Source organism: Uranotaenia lowii, chromosome 1 (assembly GCF_029784155.1).
Source record: "Uranotaenia lowii strain MFRU-FL chromosome 1, ASM2978415v1, whole genome shotgun sequence".
NCBI lineage: Eukaryota > Metazoa > Arthropoda > Insecta > Diptera > Culicidae > Uranotaenia > Uranotaenia lowii.
In genome coordinates this window covers 178,896,898-178,915,063 of record NC_073691.1, presented here as the reverse complement: position 1 = coordinate 178,915,063, position 18,166 = coordinate 178,896,898, and the positions used below count along the sequence as shown (strand labels likewise).

General features: G+C 42.3%; 2 protein-coding genes across 2 annotated transcripts in view; one reads left to right on the top strand and one right to left on the bottom strand.

Annotated features, from left to right (window-relative positions):
* The window catches only part of LOC129738379 (BTB/POZ domain-containing protein 7), a 28,989-nt gene extending 15,043 nt beyond the window's left edge, over positions 1 to 13,946 (top strand). Inside the window, exons 2-3 of the mRNA XM_055729563.1 lie at positions 9,122 to 12,095; positions 12,167 to 13,946. Of these exons, the coding sequence (XP_055585538.1) occupies positions 9,171 to 12,095; positions 12,167 to 12,469 (3,228 nt within the window). The 5' untranslated portion in view covers positions 9,122 to 9,170 and the 3' untranslated portion in view covers positions 12,470 to 13,946. The remainder of the gene's footprint in view (positions 1 to 9,121; positions 12,096 to 12,166) is intronic.
* A 1,319-nt stretch (positions 13,947 to 15,265) lies between these two features.
* The window catches only part of LOC129738183 (glycerol-3-phosphate acyltransferase 1, mitochondrial), a 55,118-nt gene continuing 52,217 nt past the window's right edge, over positions 15,266 to 18,166 (bottom strand). Inside the window, exons 6-10 of the mRNA XM_055729373.1 lie at positions 17,676 to 18,146; positions 17,316 to 17,611; positions 16,576 to 17,248; positions 16,174 to 16,516; positions 15,266 to 16,111 (exon numbers count right to left, since the gene is read on the bottom strand). Coding sequence (XP_055585348.1) covers positions 15,936 to 16,111; positions 16,174 to 16,516; positions 16,576 to 17,248; positions 17,316 to 17,611; positions 17,676 to 18,146 — 1,959 coding nt within the window. The 3' untranslated portion in view covers positions 15,266 to 15,935. The remainder of the gene's footprint in view (positions 16,112 to 16,173; positions 16,517 to 16,575; positions 17,249 to 17,315; positions 17,612 to 17,675; positions 18,147 to 18,166) is intronic.

The window sequence follows — 18,166 nt, the reverse complement described above, 5'->3', positions numbered from 1 at the left end:
AGGTTTTTTGGCCAATCTAAAAAATGTATATGATTGGTTTGCAAAATTCGGTCATGAAATTTATCCCATACATCCATTTCCACCCTAAATACATTACACATAAGTAATACATCCGAAACGAAAAAAAACAGCAAAAATTAACAGCTGATGGAATCCTTACAATTTTCAATCAACTTCGGCTGGAAATCATCCGCCAAACCTAATGAGCTTTCCATTTACTTAGTTGATGTCACTGCCAATTCCTAATGAAGCCCCAGAATGACAGAATAACACCGCACAATGACCATCTCGGATGTACTATGATTAACATTACCTACTTCTGTGCGGTTCCTACCCCAATATTCCGGCTCCGACTCCCCAATTCATCGTCAACACTATTTTCCAAAACAATCCGTTTGACCTATTTCTCCTCTTTTTGATGATGATGATGACGACAACGATGTGTTGATGGTGGAGCAGCCCAACCAACGGAAGTCGTCGTTGTCCCTGTTCTGCTGACTCTGTCTGTAGTGTTGTAGGCATGAAGGCTACCCGGTGCCCATCGAATCGCAGGTCCTGTGCAGTTCCTGTTCCTTCTCACTTTCAACCAAATTGCCCGCTTCATAGATGCATGATAAACGCGTTGCACAACACCAGAAAGAAGCTATGGGATCAGGCCCGTGCTGAGGAGGGGATTGTTAATAGGGGGAAGGGTTTTCAAAATACAAATTGAAGGTGTCTCCTTATGGCAGTTACGAAACCAAGCAAAATGTTATTTCTGGCGTGAGATTTAATACAATGTGAGGGTGGTAACGAATATTTTTGTTTAAGAAGAAGCTTGGTCCAGTTAATAAATAAACTTTACACACAAAAAAAATCATCTTTGAAACCCTCGCATACGGCCCTGGTTTTAAGTATTGTAAAATGAAATCGGGAGCGAGCATCATCAGGATGAACCACAATGCCGCGCCACTAACCGAACCCCACAAACCCAAACGAATATAGGTAGTTACATACATAGAAAGTATAAACCAGTTAAAATTATGGGGGTCCCGTTCTTTTGTTGGCGGTTGACTTTTCGTTTTCAAATTCTCGGCTTATAGTTTGCCCGTTTGCTGCACGCGAAAGATTTATTCCATATTTTGGTTCTTTGGTTTTACCCCGTACATGCAACGGGGCACAACAACAGTAGGTCACAACTAACTCTTCTTATAGGGAGAAGGACAATCCACCGGGACACACCATCATCAGCACTAGCACACCGAGTGATGAATGGATTTGTCCCGTTGTTGTTCGGCCTGGGCTTTGGGGGTCTCTCTTCCTGATGGCTGGCTGAGTTGCCTGGAAGGTGGATGATGGTGAAAGTGTCCAAACCAAATCAAAGAAGAAGCGGATGTAAACTGTTGTTGATTTTTTCTCCAGTTACGTTCGTATGCTCGGGTGCTAAAAGTTTATTCCAGAGCAGAACATGCAGACTAACACACGACACGACACTTCTTTCTCTCTCCATCTGGTGGATGGAGCCTTCCTGTGTTAGCAAGCAAGTAATAATGTCATGTTGAAGGACAGTGTTTGATTACTTTCCATCAATGGCATCGTTTCCTTGATATGAGACCAGGACACATTTCCTGAAAGACGATAGATAAACTTTTTTGTTTTGTATCCAAATTTGGACACAAGCGGGATGAGTTTTCGATATATCGTACAATGAAAGGTGGGCTCTATATCTCGATTTTCATTTGATTACTGTACGTTAGAGTGAAAGTGTATGTAAGGGAAAAATTTTAATCGTCAAATTTAAAAAACCGACCATATACATTTTGTAAGTTGGTTCAAATAGCTGACCTGTGCAAAACTCAGCTAAATCGGTCTTTAATTAAGGGTGCCTCAAAGAGCTCAAAATTTCGATATATTTACCCTCAAAAATCACTTAAGGATTTTTTTTAAATTTCTCAAACCCTGGCGTCTGAAAGCTTTTTTTTGGTTCATTGTTTATTGTTTATTGTTTTTCTTGACTTGTCCAATATTTTTCTACGGAGAACATTTCTGGGAACGCCAAAGTCAAAGTACTCCGATGCCTATAAGAGTGCTGTTAGCCCCATAGTTATTCAGCCGAACGGGAACATAGAGTTGCAGATTCTGGTTTCTCAATCCTCGCGGTCGCACGTTGAGAGGAATAGCGTTTAGCGTGTAGCGTTTCATCGGATTTGAAGCGTGTCTAAGGTCGAATTCACAGTGAGCGCGAAGCGAAGTGCGAAGCGAATTTCCAATTCGCGCGGCAAACCGCTTCTCTTTGAAACACGTTGAAAAAAACATCGACCGGCCACAGTGCAAGCGAATTTTCATGCGAAGACCCGGATGCATCGCACGAATTCATCCTGTTCATCCGGACATACACTGAAAATATTCTCTCGGATATTTTTTATCGTAAAATGATTTATCAAAAAAAACTTTTTCAAAAGTTTATTTATTTAATTATCATTGCCGTTGCTGTGTTGGTAATGAAAAAGGCACGGTTTTTTAGCGCGGATTTTCGAAAAAAACGCGGTTTCAGTCTTTTTCAATTGAAACAAATTCTAACTGGCAATAAACAACCGGTGGCACGAAAGCCCCACAATATGTGTATAGGGTGAAGGGACTGAACGGATAGAAGTTGGAATTTGTTATCCGATGCCATCTTGAAATCCAATATGGCCGCTTCCACTCAACTTTAAAATGTTGGAAGTGACTGAAAAGCACATGAAACTCCCACAATATGGGTATTGGATGAAAGTACTCAATAAGTAAGAAGTCGAATTTGGCTGTCCGACGCCATTTTGAAATAAAATATGGCGGTTTCCGCTTAATTCAAAATGCAATAAATAACTGAAAATCGAATGGTACATCCACAATATAAGAAATGAGTGAAAGGGATAAAAAAGTAGATGAAAAATTACTGACAAAAATTCAACGAAAAATTTAAGAAAACTGCAAAAAAGCACTGAAATGAATAAACAAAAATATGACAAGTGTTATAAAACTAAAGTAATATTGACAAAAATATAACAAAACTGTGGAAAAATATGAATAATTATTACTAAAATTTAAAAATATGACAAAAAAAATAGTAACAATTTACAAAACTTTGAATAAAACACGCCAAATGTGGTAAAATAATTAAGCCAAAAACATGACAAATATTACAAAATTAGACAAAAATATGAGAAAAAATTCACAGAAATGACAAAACTTTGACAAATGAGAAAAAAAATATTATGACAAAATTATAATCAAAATTTGACAATAAAATTACCTGACAGAACTAATATAAGGACCTGAAATCCGAGTTCCCCAGCCGTAGGAACCTCCCTCTACAGTGAGCCGTGTGCGGTCAGTGAAGATTCTGGCTCAATTAATCATGCTCGTAGGATGTCTAAATATTACCATTGGTATCTTCCTAACAAAATACGCATGCGGTACCTATCTGAGCAGGAGTTAAAGCTGAACGAAAATGTGAATTAAAATAATATGTAAAAAGTGAAAAGAAATGGTGTTTTTGTTGAACGCAGCAGGCGTTTAACAGTAGCAAAATAATCATAGTAACCCATGTTTTAAATTTGAATAAAATTCTCTCTTGTTCCAACTGTTTACGAAGCTAGTTCGTTCTTTACGGCTCTCCATATTCCAAAAGTTTTTATTTATTCGAATCCTAAAACTCCAAACACATTTGTGTATGTGTGCGTGATTTATCCACGCACGGTTCCGAATACCGTTTTTGTAAGTTGGAAGAACGTTTTGTCAAATCCTTTCTTAACTATCAAATTTATCATAGAATTGGTATATTTTTATCATATTGTTGTAATATTTTTGTCATCTTTGCCATATTTCTATCAAAGTTTTGTCAGCGTTTCGTAATTTTTCATGTTATTATATTGTAATTTTTTTTTCATTATTTTGTTGTATTTTTGTCATAATTTTGGTAGATTTTTTTTCTTGCAAAGATTTTTTCACGAGTGATTAATTTTTGCAAAACACCGAAGGTTTTTTTCAGTGTTGACCGCTTCGCAATTCGCGTACACTGTGGCCGGCCTTCAAAAACGAACTTGCGAAATTCATCCGGTGAATGAATATTTCGCTTCGCAGTTCGCTTCGCGCTCACTGTGTTCGTACCCTAAGTCTATCAGGCGACAACGATTCTCATAACTGGGCAAACGAAAAGGATCTTGCCAGTTCAGGTGTCGAAGGGCATATCGCATTAAGCGTCGCTGGATAGCCTCGATTCGTTCAACTCCATTCTGGTGGAAAGGGCACCAGACAGCAGAAGCACACTCAAGAACGGAACGGACTAATAAGCTTTTTTAAGCAGTACACATCTTTAAATTCTTTAGCCTCGCGAAACAAGAAACCAAGATTTCTGGAGACTTTGTCTACAACGTAGTTCGTGTAAGTCTTAAACTCAAGCCGTTTATCGAGAATAATACCCTGATCATTGATTTTTCAACTCGGGAGATTATTTCATCCCCGAAAATGTACTCAGCATAAAGAGGGTGTCGCTTGCGAGAAAAAGATATGATCGAGCATTTACTGCGATTTAACGGCAGGCAGTTGTTGTCGCACCAGTCAGCAAAATTGTTGAACTGCCATTGCAGGAAATCGATGTCGTCTTTACCATTAATGGTGTGATACAGTTTCAAATAATCGGCATTAGCGAGTTTTGGGCCATCGAGAAGCGACAGAACATCATTAAAATAGATGACAAAAATTATAGGTCCTAAATGGCTTCCTTGCGGCGCTCCGGAAGAGTCTCGAGAAGAATTCTCCAGTATGAACGGACAACTTTCGTCCCGTTAAGTAACTCCGAAACCACTCTAGTAAAGATCCACAGAAGCCCAAGCGACCTAGCTTTGCGAGAGCAACCTCGTGGTTTACTTTATCAAATGCAGCAGACAGGTCTGTATAAATAGCATCGGTTTGGGTCTTCCTGGCATAGCTTTCTTGTACAAAAGATGTGAACGTCAGTAAATTTGTGGTAGTTGATCGTTTAGGCATGAAACCGTGCTGATCGTTTGAAAAGTGGTGCTTGCAGATTGAAAAAATGGGATCCAACACAACCAGTTCAAACAGTTTTGCAATAGCACACAGAGCTGAGATACCACGGTAATTGTTAATATCTTTCTTATCTCCTTTTTTGTAAACAGGAAACATATATGCTTCTTTCCACAAAGCGGGGCAGATTGCGCCGTCCAGCGATGCTTAATGCCTGATAGGTGTTAGCAGATGCGGCATAAACCGTTTCAAAAAAGTTGCTGGTATTCCATCCGAGCCCTTAGAAGTATAGTTTTTGAATTTGGCGGTTGCTTTTAAGATAGCTGCATCTTCGACGAGAATACCATTTAGAGAAGAGCCTAGAGGTGAGACATTACCCACAGCCCTGGTCAGTTGTTCTGCAGAGATGGACCCGCTTGTGAAAATGCTCGAAAAAAGAAAGTCCAGATTTTTTTCACTGTTTTTTGACATTTCGCTGGTTGAAATTTCGCTGTAACCTGTTCAGATATGTTAGGTAGCAACGTTTGCTGGCTTTCTTATAAGCAGAGTTCAGTTTACGGTATTCCCTTTTCGTATTGAGGCACTTGTGCTTATTGTAGTTTCGGAGAGCGCACTTTTTAGCAGTTTTCTGTCGCCGCAGTTCGTTAGTAACCCAGGGAGTTCGTAGATCACCATCGACGCTGCGTTTTGGCACATGGCGATCGAAAGTGTAGTTAAGAATATTCGAAAATAATTTCGGCAGCTGCGTTAGGATCAGAGAAATCTAGTTTATTTTCCCAATAAATAGAATCCAGAACGAGGGAGATAGCTACAAAGTCGGCATTCTTTGAATCATTATATAAGCATCTTGTTTTCTCTGCGGGAACAAATATCATGGCAACATCGAGTGAGATCACTAAGGCGGGGTGATGTGGGACAGGCTTAACAAGGGGAGCAGGAGCTAAATCGATTGTTGGATTTCTAAACTCTTCGTTGACAAAGCAAAGGTCGAGCAAGCGACCGTTTTCATTTTCGATATTGTTGATTTGACGCAGAGTCGCTGTACTTAAGCTATCTGAGAAAATGTTGGAGGATGCCGAAAACGAAGAACATACGGGATCCGGAAACAGAAAGCCACTTCGCGAAGAACACCATTTCAGACCGGGCAAGTTGAAATTACCAATAACGAGTATGTCATCTTCAGGAGAGCACATAGAGCTAACTTTGGTGAGGCAGCGCGAGAAAGATTCAGCTAACACCTGGTCTCCGGAACGATCGGGAGGCACGTACACTACGGACAAGTAATGTTTCCGGTCATCGAGATCGATGCGGGCCCATAAAAGTTTCAAATCTTCCGAGGAGTTGTCTTCGATTAACATAGATGGATATTCAGATTTCACAGCAAGTAACACTCCACCTCCGGTTGACTTTCTGCTGTTTAATGGACTACGGTCGCATCGGAAGACTTCATAAAGCATGGATCACGACAAATCTGGACGCATTAAAACGGGTCTATCTCGGAGCTATGTAAACGAAATAAGACTGTTGTGTACTTAAAATGTAGGGTTTTTATTGCACTTAAAAAAAAATAACAAAATTACTCCGATGTGGTTTTTGATGAAATCTCGAACTTTTCGGCAAATACCACTCATCATAGTTTGGACACTCTTTTCGCTGACCCCAGTGGACATTTTGTCCCACCATCTCTTATCTCTGTTGCATCCCGAGTCGTCCTACCATACTTCTCCATCTTCTGCTTGACAATTGCCCAAAAATTTTCCGATAGGACGAAATTGAGGGCAGTTTGGTGGGTTGATGTCCTTTTCAACAAAATTCACCCGTTGGCTCGATACCACTGTAGTACCTTTTTGCTGTAGTGGCAGCTTGCCAAATCTGGCGAAAACTGTACTGGTCCTTTGTGAGATCTAATGTACGAAAAAAAACCTTTTTCAGGCACTCCTTCTTGTACATTTCGGAGTCCATGGTCTTGTTTTTCACAAAAACCAGGGTTTTTCGTTCGCAGCTGCAAATACCTTGCCAGATCGAACACTTTCTTGCAAACTTATCAGCAAAAACGAATTCGAACTTGCCGGGGATATCACCCCGACCAGTGCAGTGCACCACTGCAGTGGCTTTATACAATTTTTGGCCAGGAAGTTGCCCAAAATCCATCTTCACGTACGTTTCGTCATCCATAGGATACGTCGTACTTCGTTGGAATCTTGTTGTATTTATAACTTCCGGGCACGTCTTTTGGCTACAAATTCTGCTTCAATGTCCGGTTTGGTTTCTTTCTGGCCCGATAGGATCGAATTCCTTCGCGTAGACGAATCCTTCTGACGGTGCACCGGTCGGCGTTGAATTTCATGGCGATGTCGTAGTCCGACTACCCTGTGTTTGCCTTAATCTTTCTACACCTTCAAATGCAGTTTCTTATCCTAAATTCTACTATGACGCTTGGTATGAACCTGCCGATCGATAGTATGCATCTTACGGAAACGTTTGAGAACGCTGCACACGGTTGATTTGACCATTTTCAACGATTTCGCGATTTTTGAACCCGACCACGTGGGAGTCCAAAGTTTAATTTTCGTCTCGCTGCTTCCATCACGTGTATTTTTTTGGAACAAAAGTCGAGGGGCTTTGAGGCCTCCCAAGTGCCAAGATCGTTGCATCCCAGTGATGAAGCCCTGGCAGCGCTGGCTATTCCTCCAATATTTGAAGAATCGTCGTAAAACAATCTGGCGAGCTTTAAGATCTCGTCATGGTCGTTGGCTAAAATTCTAAACTTTTCATCAAATTTCATCGTTTTGTTTCCTGTTTTTCAAATTAAAATTACCCTTCCGCTCATTTTCAACATCTTTCACCTTATTCTAATCTTCTATCCGTCTATATTCTTTCAACTTTTTAATATTCTTTCTCAAAGAATATAAAATTTCACCGAGCCTATAAAATAATTTCATAAAAATAAATTTAAGGTGATTAACTCTTCATTTCAAAGTCAGAATATTTATAATTTCTTCGACAAAGAAAAGCTTTCAAAATAACAAAGTAAAGAGAAATACAATTTCTTTAAAATTATGAAGCTTTTTTATGTCATTTTCTCTGATTTAGCGAATCCATAAGTATGTGGTCAAATTCGACTAAAACACTTTTAAACTTCGAAAAATATGCTCCTGGTAAGTGGTTATGTATTCCAATTAGAATAACATATCAAAACAAAAACTTAGACTTTTCTTAATGAGAAATTTAAATCTTATCCAATTTTAATGTTTTCTTTAAAAGAAGTTCATCCCCATCTTTCATAGTAGGAATTGGCTTCTGGGGCTTTTTCAGAATTTTAGTTAATTTCCAAAATGGCTTTGAGTAGAGTTTTATGGCCTCTACTGCTTTTGCAAAATTTTCGTTATCAAAAACTGAAGATCATCATCGAGGTTGATTAAATTTATGTTTAACTTTAGGTATTGAAGCGGCTTTAGCATTGACTATTGAAGTTGTCAAATTTTCTACAGCCAAATCCATATCTTCTATTGAATTCAGTGGAACATTTACATCTAAATTACGTTCAATAAAATATTTATATCGCTCCCAGTCAGCTTTTTGAAAGTTAAAAGTTGATTTTAAAGGGTTTTCAATGGGATTTTGGGATAAATAAAAAGTTACTGGAAGATGGTCTGAATCGAGGTCCGCATGAGTAACTAATTGACTACAATGCTCGCCTAAATCCGTTAGAACCAAATCAATTGTGGAGGGATTTCTAATTGAAGAAAAACAAGTATGGCCATTAGGATATTCAACAGTATAATAACCTGCAGAGTAGTCATATTCCCTTTAGAATTCGATGACCTGATTTTTTTTAAAATGGATCAAATAAAGCTCAGGAGCAAAACCAACACTACTGATATTTTTCGTGTTGTTTTTCCTAACAAAGAACTGGACTTTTCCAGCGATTTTTTTTGCTGGAAATTGAGGCAAAATTTACTGTGTGGGATGCCGTATTTGGCGCTAGATCTGTGGGTGTATCGTTGAAGCCGGCGATTTGAGCGCCATTCTCATATTCTACATATTCGCATAGAAGCATGGTTCGAACGATCAACTAACTGTCTTTTTCCCTTTCTTCTCCATCTAACGAACACAGATCAACCGTCGCTGGCCGCCGCCGGAGTTGCTGCCATTGCCGTCAGAAAATGAATCTCGGTCTCTGGGGATGCTTGGTGCCCTGTGGACTGCAATACTGGTGCGAGAGTAAAAGCGATACATGCATTACGGAGATGGGGGCGACGGCATCGACTGATTGTCCTGGTGGTGGGGGCGGTGCAACCGGATCCGGTCCCAGTGGGATTCCGGGCCTGACGGGTGCTGGTGGCATGACGGGTGCTACCTCTACAACTACAACGCCGCTGACGGCTGCCGGGGCCTACGGACCGATGGGTGGAATAGGGAGTGGCCCAGGAGGAGGAGGAGGAGTAATAGTGCGCGAGCGGCGGAAAAAGGTCACCGGCTTTGCGACACTGAAGAAGAAATTAATCCGGCGTCGACGGTCATCGAAGGCCTGCGATCATGGGCGCGTCCTGAGAGAGTTTGTATCCAGCTGGAGTCCGATGGAGCTTTCTGCCCTTTTGGAGGAGTACGAATCGCTGGCATCTTTGAAGGACCTCTCGGTACAAGCCGAACTAGCCAGGCCACCGGCCACAACGTTCAAACAGGATCTCGCCAGTTTGTACGACTACAAACACTGCACCGACTGTGATTTGGTGTTCCGGGGAACTGTCTTCCCGGTGCACCGTGCGCTACTATCTGCTCGCTGTCCGTACTTTCGAGATCTGCTCGCCGGATGTCCGGGCTACGGGGCGCGAATTTGCCTCGAATTACGCTCCTCACCGGTCGACGTACCGATGTTCTCGTCACTGTTAAGATACCTTTATACAGGAGATTTATGTACACATGATCCGACCATAGATGTAAGTCTGCTACGTAGATTAGGAGAAGATTTCGGCACTCCGAATCCGCTGGAGAACGATTTGCGCTATCTTCTGGAGACCGGCGATTATGCAGATGCTGCTATAGTGTTCACCTCAGAGGGAGGCGATTATCATCGGCCGGATTCCGGTAGCTCCGAGTATGGTTTCCGACCGAAGCTAGAACTGCCTTGCCACAAGGCCATCCTCAGTGCGCGGTCCCCATTCTTCAAGAACATGATCCAGCGGCGTACGCGGAACATCAACGAGGAACATCAGCTGCACGGAACAGATCGATCACTTCACGTTCCAACCAGAATCGTGCTGGATGAAAGCGTTATTCCCAAACGGTATGCAAGGGTACTTTTGCATGCTATCTATCTGGATACGGTCGACCTATCGTTGATTTTGCGCGGCAATGGATGCGGAAGTGGAGCCGGAAGCCTCGGTGAGGTCCAAGCGCTTACGCACACCGGTCGTACAAGACCATCTCCATTGGAAGAAGCAATGGAGCTTTATCAAATCGGTCGATTCCTGGAGCTAGACATTTTGGCACAAGGGTGCGAAGACTTAATTTTGGAATGGCTCTCGTTAGACACCTTGGCAACGGTTCTGCGTTGGGGTAGCCAACCACATGGATCAGCATGGGTCTATCGGCAGGCTTGTCACTACTTGCGTGAAGAATTCTCTGCCATTGTTGGGTCACCGGTATTATTTCAACTGGATAAATCGCAGCTCATTGAAGCACTCCAGAATAACTTTCTGCAGGCTTCGGAGCTTGAAGTCCTTCAGGCTGTGTTGAAATGGGGTGAACAAGAGCTAATTCGACGGATGGAAGATAGGGAACCGAACTTGTTAAGCCACACGGCTCATTCTGTCACACGAAAAGGGATAAAAAAACGCGATCTGAGCGATGTAGAGTTACGGGAGATTCTTTCCGAACTACTTCCACACGTTCGCATGGACCACGTACTTCCACCGAGCAACGAAATATTGAATCAAGCGATTCGTCGTGGACTGGTGAGCACTCCGCCGTCGCACATGATCGGAGATGATCGTGAGAGTTTACGGATCAACGCGTGGATTCGTGGAGGAAAAAACCATGGATTGTTTGTTCGACCCCGGCTCTTTATGCCGTACTATGAGGAGGTGAAAGTTCTGTTGGAAGACCACATTGCCTCTCAGCAGGTGGAATTAATGCGGATGCGACGATCTCGCCACATGCCGGACATTCCGGATACACTGTATATGGTTTCGCGACTGAATAGCAACGCTAGTGGCAACATCGGCGGGGGAGGAACAGCTGGAGTGGACGTTGTTGCCACGGCTGCAGCCTCAATCCCTGCCCCTGACGCGGCTGCTATGGAAGCGATGCAAAAACGGGAACAAAAGCTACGCCAGGCTCCGAGTTGCCAAAGAGCTCTCACCCTTCCGCTCTCGAGTCGACACGAAATAAACCGTCAAATACGGCTTCGGGTGGTACGAGAGTTCAACTTCCCAGACGAGGTTTCCGAATTGTTGGAGAATTCCAGCTGCTTCTGTCTGGATGCCGACGGTTCTACTCCCAAACCACAGGACGATGACATACACGCGAGTAATCAGTCACTAGACGATGATACAACTCCACCACCTTCTCCGGCACTGCCAAGTGATATTATTCCGCAGAACGGGTCCCGCTTCGGTCGGAACATGACATTCCCCAGACAACAAGCCCAACCTCAACCAGCTCCACCTCAAGTCATTCCACACAGTTCCGGTGGTGGATTGCACCTGAATCCGGGGATCGGCGGGGGACTGCTCGGTTCCGGGTCGGGCCTTCTCGGTTCCCATCGGCGTCAGGAGTTACCATCGTTGATTCCCGGTGGCGACGTTGTTGCCTTCAGGTTAGCTTCCCAATCGGGGTCGGACCATTCCGGAGAGGTTGCCGGCGGCGCTAGTGGTGGTGGAGGTGCGTGTTCCGAGGGCCACCTGTCGGACATTATGCCGGACGTGGCGATGGCTACCGCATCGCTCGGCCAATTGCAGCTTGGCGGTGGCGGTGCAGGTAGCGCTGGAGGTGGGAACGATATGCCCGAGAGTCTACATTTGGATTTGGGTGACGGACCCAGCCACATGATTGGTGCGGCCGCTTCCATGGGACTGCACAATCTGCAGGTTAGTTTAGCATGCTATGCTTGCAATTTCGATTGGAAAGATTAGCTTGACGTTTTTGACATTTGTTTCAGCATCATCGTATGGCCAATTCGTCACCGAGCAATTTCCACCACTACATGACCCGAGGACATGCGCCCCCGGGCGATGCAGGCGGTGGAGGAGGAGGACTAGGTTTAGGTCTGGGAGGCGGTGCTGTGCTCGGGGGTCGAGGAGGTGGGCCATCCGGAGCTGGAGGAGGACTGGGCCCTTCATCTGCTGGTCTCGGTGGCGGTGGTGCATCAGCGTACTCACAACGTTCCAACTCACCGTACAATCTGCACCGGGCGAGTCCGGGCCTGCCGCATAACTCCTATCATACCGGCCCTCGATTATAGAGTCGGCTACAAATATTTCCCGACCGGCGTCGGCTGTTCCGGTTACCGTTCTGATATAAGAGAACCGGTAATAGGAGAGTGTAATAGTTTACAAACGATAAACAAGAAAATCGCGCGAATCTTATTGAGTTTGGGTGTGAGCGATTGAAGAGTGATAAGTTAATGAATGTGTAATTGTTTAGTTAAACAAATTGACTAAATTAAAACAACAAAGAGCATGATGAAATTATATGTTAAAGTTAAAGCGAAGCATAAGAAACAACGGCGTTCGTTGGAATGCGTATAAGTAGTAAAAAATGGTGTCGAGAGTAAATCATCGGAACAAGTAAATAGATATTTGAATTAAATGCTAAGTATTTCACTGTAATTGAAAAAACAAAAAACCGAAGAACAAACTGAGAGTAGTGCTAAACTTGACATTCATACAACAACCAACATGTAATACCTACTTTTGTAATGATGATCGAAGGTGAATTATTCATTTCAAGCTCGTTTTCGCAGAAGGGTGTGAACAGTCTTCAAAACGGAACGAATTTAAGATCATCGATCCGATGAACGAAGCGAAGGTTCGTAATAATCAAACTGTGACCCTCGAGAGCCGAAGAGGGTATGGATGCGATTTTCCATTTAGGTATTTTTTGGAACGTTATAGTTTTACGTTAAAAAAAAAAACAAATTTCAAATTGACACCAGTTTAAGATTCCAATATGAAAATCGTTAGGCATTGTTAACTCAAAACTGTAAAACTTCCCACTAACCCCTTCAGGCTCTGAGGGCCTCAATTGCTTTTTGTTCTAATTGGTTTTTAAAAAAGTATCCACTGGAGCACCTCGGAAATGAATGAATGAAAAGTGTTTTCAGTTTATCTTGAGCGCTATTTTAACCATGCATTAAATTCTGAGATAACGCCTTAGTTCCCTTTTATCTCTCACTAGGATTAGCACACCAAACTACACGATCACACATGCAAAACACGTACAGGCGGTGCCTTTTATTTATTTTCCTTATAGTTTTTAAGAAGAGAAGAGAAATCTGTTTAAGCAATAGTGAAAACAAACGTCGAACAATATAAGGACTATTTTTTTTAAACAAATCAAATCTAATACCTATCCGCGGTTTTATTGCTATTTATTTATATACATGTGTACTATCATTAGGTCGTTTGTTTTGATAAGCAAAAAGAGAAAATTCTGAGTATTCGTTATCGCCCTATTGTGTAGATTTTTTTACGCTATCGATTATTTGAAAGAAAAAAATCTAGTATCCATTAGTTAGTCCTGATTGAGTGCATGGCCCTGCGAGTGAATGTAATTATTGAGTGTTACCGAAAACAATACACAAAAAACACATCATACTAGTATTTTTTATCCTTTTTTTTTCATATAATCGCAAAGAGAAGAGGTCATAAAAAGCAGACAAGTTAAGCCCGCGAATAATACAAAACAAGAGAAGTTGAGAACGAAAAAAAAAAATAAAACAGAGATGAAAAACTAACAAACACAAAAAACCAACAAACGTATATCTTACGTGTATTGTATCAAAACAATGAATAAAATATTACTCTTTAATTGAAATCTGCTGCTAGTGCGACAAAGTGACGACACAACGTGTGGACAGAAAAAAAAATAATTAAAATCGGTGGCCAAGATGAGTATGATTACAGAAACAAAAAAAAAATAGTAGCAAGATATTTCCCTTGAAACGCCGTTTTGTGGTAGATAGTTTTTGGCCTGATAAAACTTCATATTATTGATAAGGGATACATTTGTTTGGATTGACAGATTGCTTACAATACTGTTGGTTTAGTAGAAGTAACCTTTCAAGATTCCACCTCTTAATGTTTTTTTAAATAAGTGTTATAGAAATTCCTGATGAAGCAATATTGTCTGATTAATTCGAATACCATAACTGAATATCACTTATAAAATTTGAAAAATAAATTTTGAAATTCAATGAGTGCAGCAGTATTTTTGTAATTTATTATTGATTTAGTCTATAAACTTTGTTTGATTTTTTCAATCTGTCGACTGAACAAAGTTTTTTTCTAAAAACAACTTTTTGAACAAATGTTCTATCATTTGTAGCAAGAATGTTTTATCAAGGCAAAAAATTCACAACCACAAAATGGTGCGCAAACGGAAAAGGTAAAACGAAAATATTACAAAACGTGGATCAAAAACAAGTTTAGCAACAAAAATGTAAGAGCAAGAAAAAACAAAAAAAAAAGCCAGGGAAAAAAGAAAAAAGAACCACAAAAAATAACAAAATAACATTTAGCGGAAATAATGGAAAAAAAAATTGAAACCTAAAGCCCTACACACAGCCAGACGGAAGTAATACAAACAAACAAACAAAGCGAAAATAAGTTATGTAAGGGGAAGAAACTCTAATAAAGAGATCATCAATAGTAATGATTAAAAAAAAATATTCTTCTTTGAATCGAATGGGAACGTGAAAAGCAAAATGAAACAAAAAAAAATTAATGATAGAGCGAATGGGAGACCACAAACGAGAGAACGGAAAGAAGTCTCTCGCAAACAGAACGCAGACCGATTGATAAATGAGTGGGTGGGTGGGTGTGAACGACGATAGTGGAAGGGCGCGGTGAAAATATCAAGAAATAAAAGATTATTTTAAAAATTGAACTCACTTGTTGCTTTGCAGAAGATTTTTTTGATTTTGATGACATTCTTTAATTGGCAGATTTAAGGTCAGGAAAATGTTCACAATTTGATGAAGCTATAGAAAAAATCTTTTAATTTTCACGCTACAAGCGACTCAGTTTTCTTTATTACAATTACAACTTGGCTCTCTTTCTAAATCACTAAGTAAACTAGAACACTAAGTAATTATTTTTCTCTGTCTTATAATGGAACGTCCTCTTTAAAAGTGAGAACTTTCAGCGTGTCTGTAAATATGTATCCGTTAGTCAACAAAAACATTTTTTTTTTCAACAAAAACCATAATCAGTTTAGCTTACGTTATAACTAGTCTTAGCCAGGAACTTTTAGTTCCATTTAGTTTTTCGTTTTCACTGGAAAAAGTTGATTGCTTTATATTCTCATCTGTCTTCGCACACCATATTTGTCCGATTCAAGGGAACGAACGTAACTGACGACAAAAAAATGTCCACCTCGGATAAGTCCGTTCACGTCACGGAAAATCAAATGCATTTAGTGTTTAACAACCTTCTGGAATCGACACAACTAAAGTTGCTGCTGTTGAATTTCTGTTCTGAACGTGATACATATTTTAATTTTTTTTTTTTCAACTTACATTATTGCATCCGAATTTCAACCAGTGATCTTTCACTGGTTATAGATTGATAATTGTTTATGTAGATTTTCCTTTTTTTTTGGTTGGTAGATTGATAGTTCGCGCCCTCCCCCGATAAAAAAGCAGTCTCTCGGTCTCTCGTATCGGAATTGTGCTATGCCTTGCCACATTGTATGAGCCCTTTGCCCTACTACACCGGAACGAACCGCTCGATCGATTGGATGATGGCCTGCACCTCCAGGTCCGAATCGGTAGCCGGCGTGAGGGACACCATGCGGACACCGTTGCTGTTGCCGATTTCGATGTTGGACCGCTTTTCGAGCACCTTCAGACAGTTGCGCACCGTATCAGTCGATATGCTTTCGCCTGGGGATAAAAAATTCGTTGGTTAAACTTTTTTTTCTTTCAATAATCACACAACAACCCACCATATATACATTCGCCCAGCTCGACTCGACTGGTGATCTCCTGGATACATAAACGAATGAATTCGCCCTCGACCAAAGAACATTCGCCAACGAGCCGCGACAGACAGAAGGCGACTGCCGCGTAGGTACTGCTAAAGGGAGCCAGCACTGATTGCATCACCTTGCGGTCGCAGTGTTTCTCCGCTGGCAGATACACCCTGATCGGATCGTCCAGCAGATGATGATCGCCACCAGTTTCGTTGAAGTAGTCGTCTTCGCTACTGCTCATGCCATCATCCAGATCCTCCAGCTCCAGCCGGGCCGCCAAGCGACGGGCTACGTTCTGCTCGTCGGTGTATTCCACCTAGGAAATCCGTAGTGTCAACAAGTGTGAGAAAAGTACAAAAAAAAGGTTATACTCACTTCAGGCTGCAAAAGCAATTCTCGGTGACATAGCCGATCGAAGCTATCCTCTAGCAGCGTTTGCAGGCTCTGGCACGGTTTCGACAGTATAAATTCGTACATGAGCAGATCGCAGTACTCGAGGCAGGTTTGGAACAGCATCCCCCGGCTTATGCTAACGTCGTCCGTCGATCGACCAAGCTCCCGGAGCCGATCTTCTTCCTGCCGCTTCAGGTAGCTGGCACAGGTTACGATTATGGAATCCAGCGCAAAGTGAGGAACTAAACTATTCGAGTAGTACGCCAGCTCTATCACGTTTGGAACGAGTGTAACCGGTCGGATAAACAGCTGATGGGTGCGACGTTCGACGGTGACCAGTCCGGGCCCGAGCAGATCGGCCGCGTAGCGGATAACGTCTTCCGAGCTACCGGTGAAGCCCAGATCACGTGAGGTAGTATTGAGGACGGATCGTAGTTCGTCGAGGGCATCGACCAGTATGGAAAGCGGTGCTCCATCGCGGAACCGATTCAGCAGCAGAAAAGCGAGCGCATTTGTAGTCATGACGGCCGTTGCCTTGGCACAATCGTAAACCACGTGGCGAGCGATGTTGTCGATTAGGTGACGTTGTTCCTGTTCTTCCTGTACTACATCGGTTCCGAACAACGAAGACGACGAAGGTTTGTGCTGGAGACGCCTAGGAGGAATGTTATAGATGATGAAGGTAGTACATTTAAAAACAAATTTATCGTTTGGGAACCTACCTCATTTCTGGTTCGATCGGAAGGTGTGTATCTGATTTCCGGAGCGATTTTATCAGCTCGCTTAGCGAGAATGGTTCATTGAAATCAATCCGCATCAAACCGTACCGCGCCTTCAGGACTTTCATGATACCGGCGGCAGCGGAACGGAAACTTTCCGGAATTTTTTTCTGTCCCAGCTGTTCCCGGATGAAGTTGCCGTCCACCAGTTTTTCGTAGTTGATCGAAACCGGCACAATCAGCGCATCGGAAATGCTTTTATCGTTGAAGGCGTCCACGATGACCGACAGAATACCGCTCTGTTGAAAAATTATATTCTTAGACTTAAAGAAGAGAAAAATATATTCGGAAAAAGCAACTAACCTTGGGCATACAGGGCTTCCCGGTCCGGGTGCGACCACCTTCGATGAAAAACTCCACATTGTGTCCGGCAGTGAGACACTTCTGTAAGTACGTGTGCAAAATCGCCCGATAAACGTGATCCTTCTTGCCCGTCACCGGATCGATCTTACGCTTGATGAAGAAAGCTCCATCGTAGCGGAGGATGTTTCCGAATACCGGAATGCGTAGGTTATCGCCACCGGCCACCAGCGGACATTTGATGTCGTTGTTCAGCAGAATGAAGCTCACCATGATGTAGTCCAGATGGGATCGGTGCAGTGGTAGGAAGATCAGCGGCACATCGGGATTGTTGTCGATCGCTCGCTTGATCATGTCCACCTGGCCCGGATGAGCCGCCACTCCCGAGATGAAGCAGGGCAGCAGTTTATAGAGCACCCAGGACGTAATGCGGAGCACCAAGTTCGACAACTTGGAACGCATTCCAATAAGGATCTGTTGTTCGGGAGAAAATC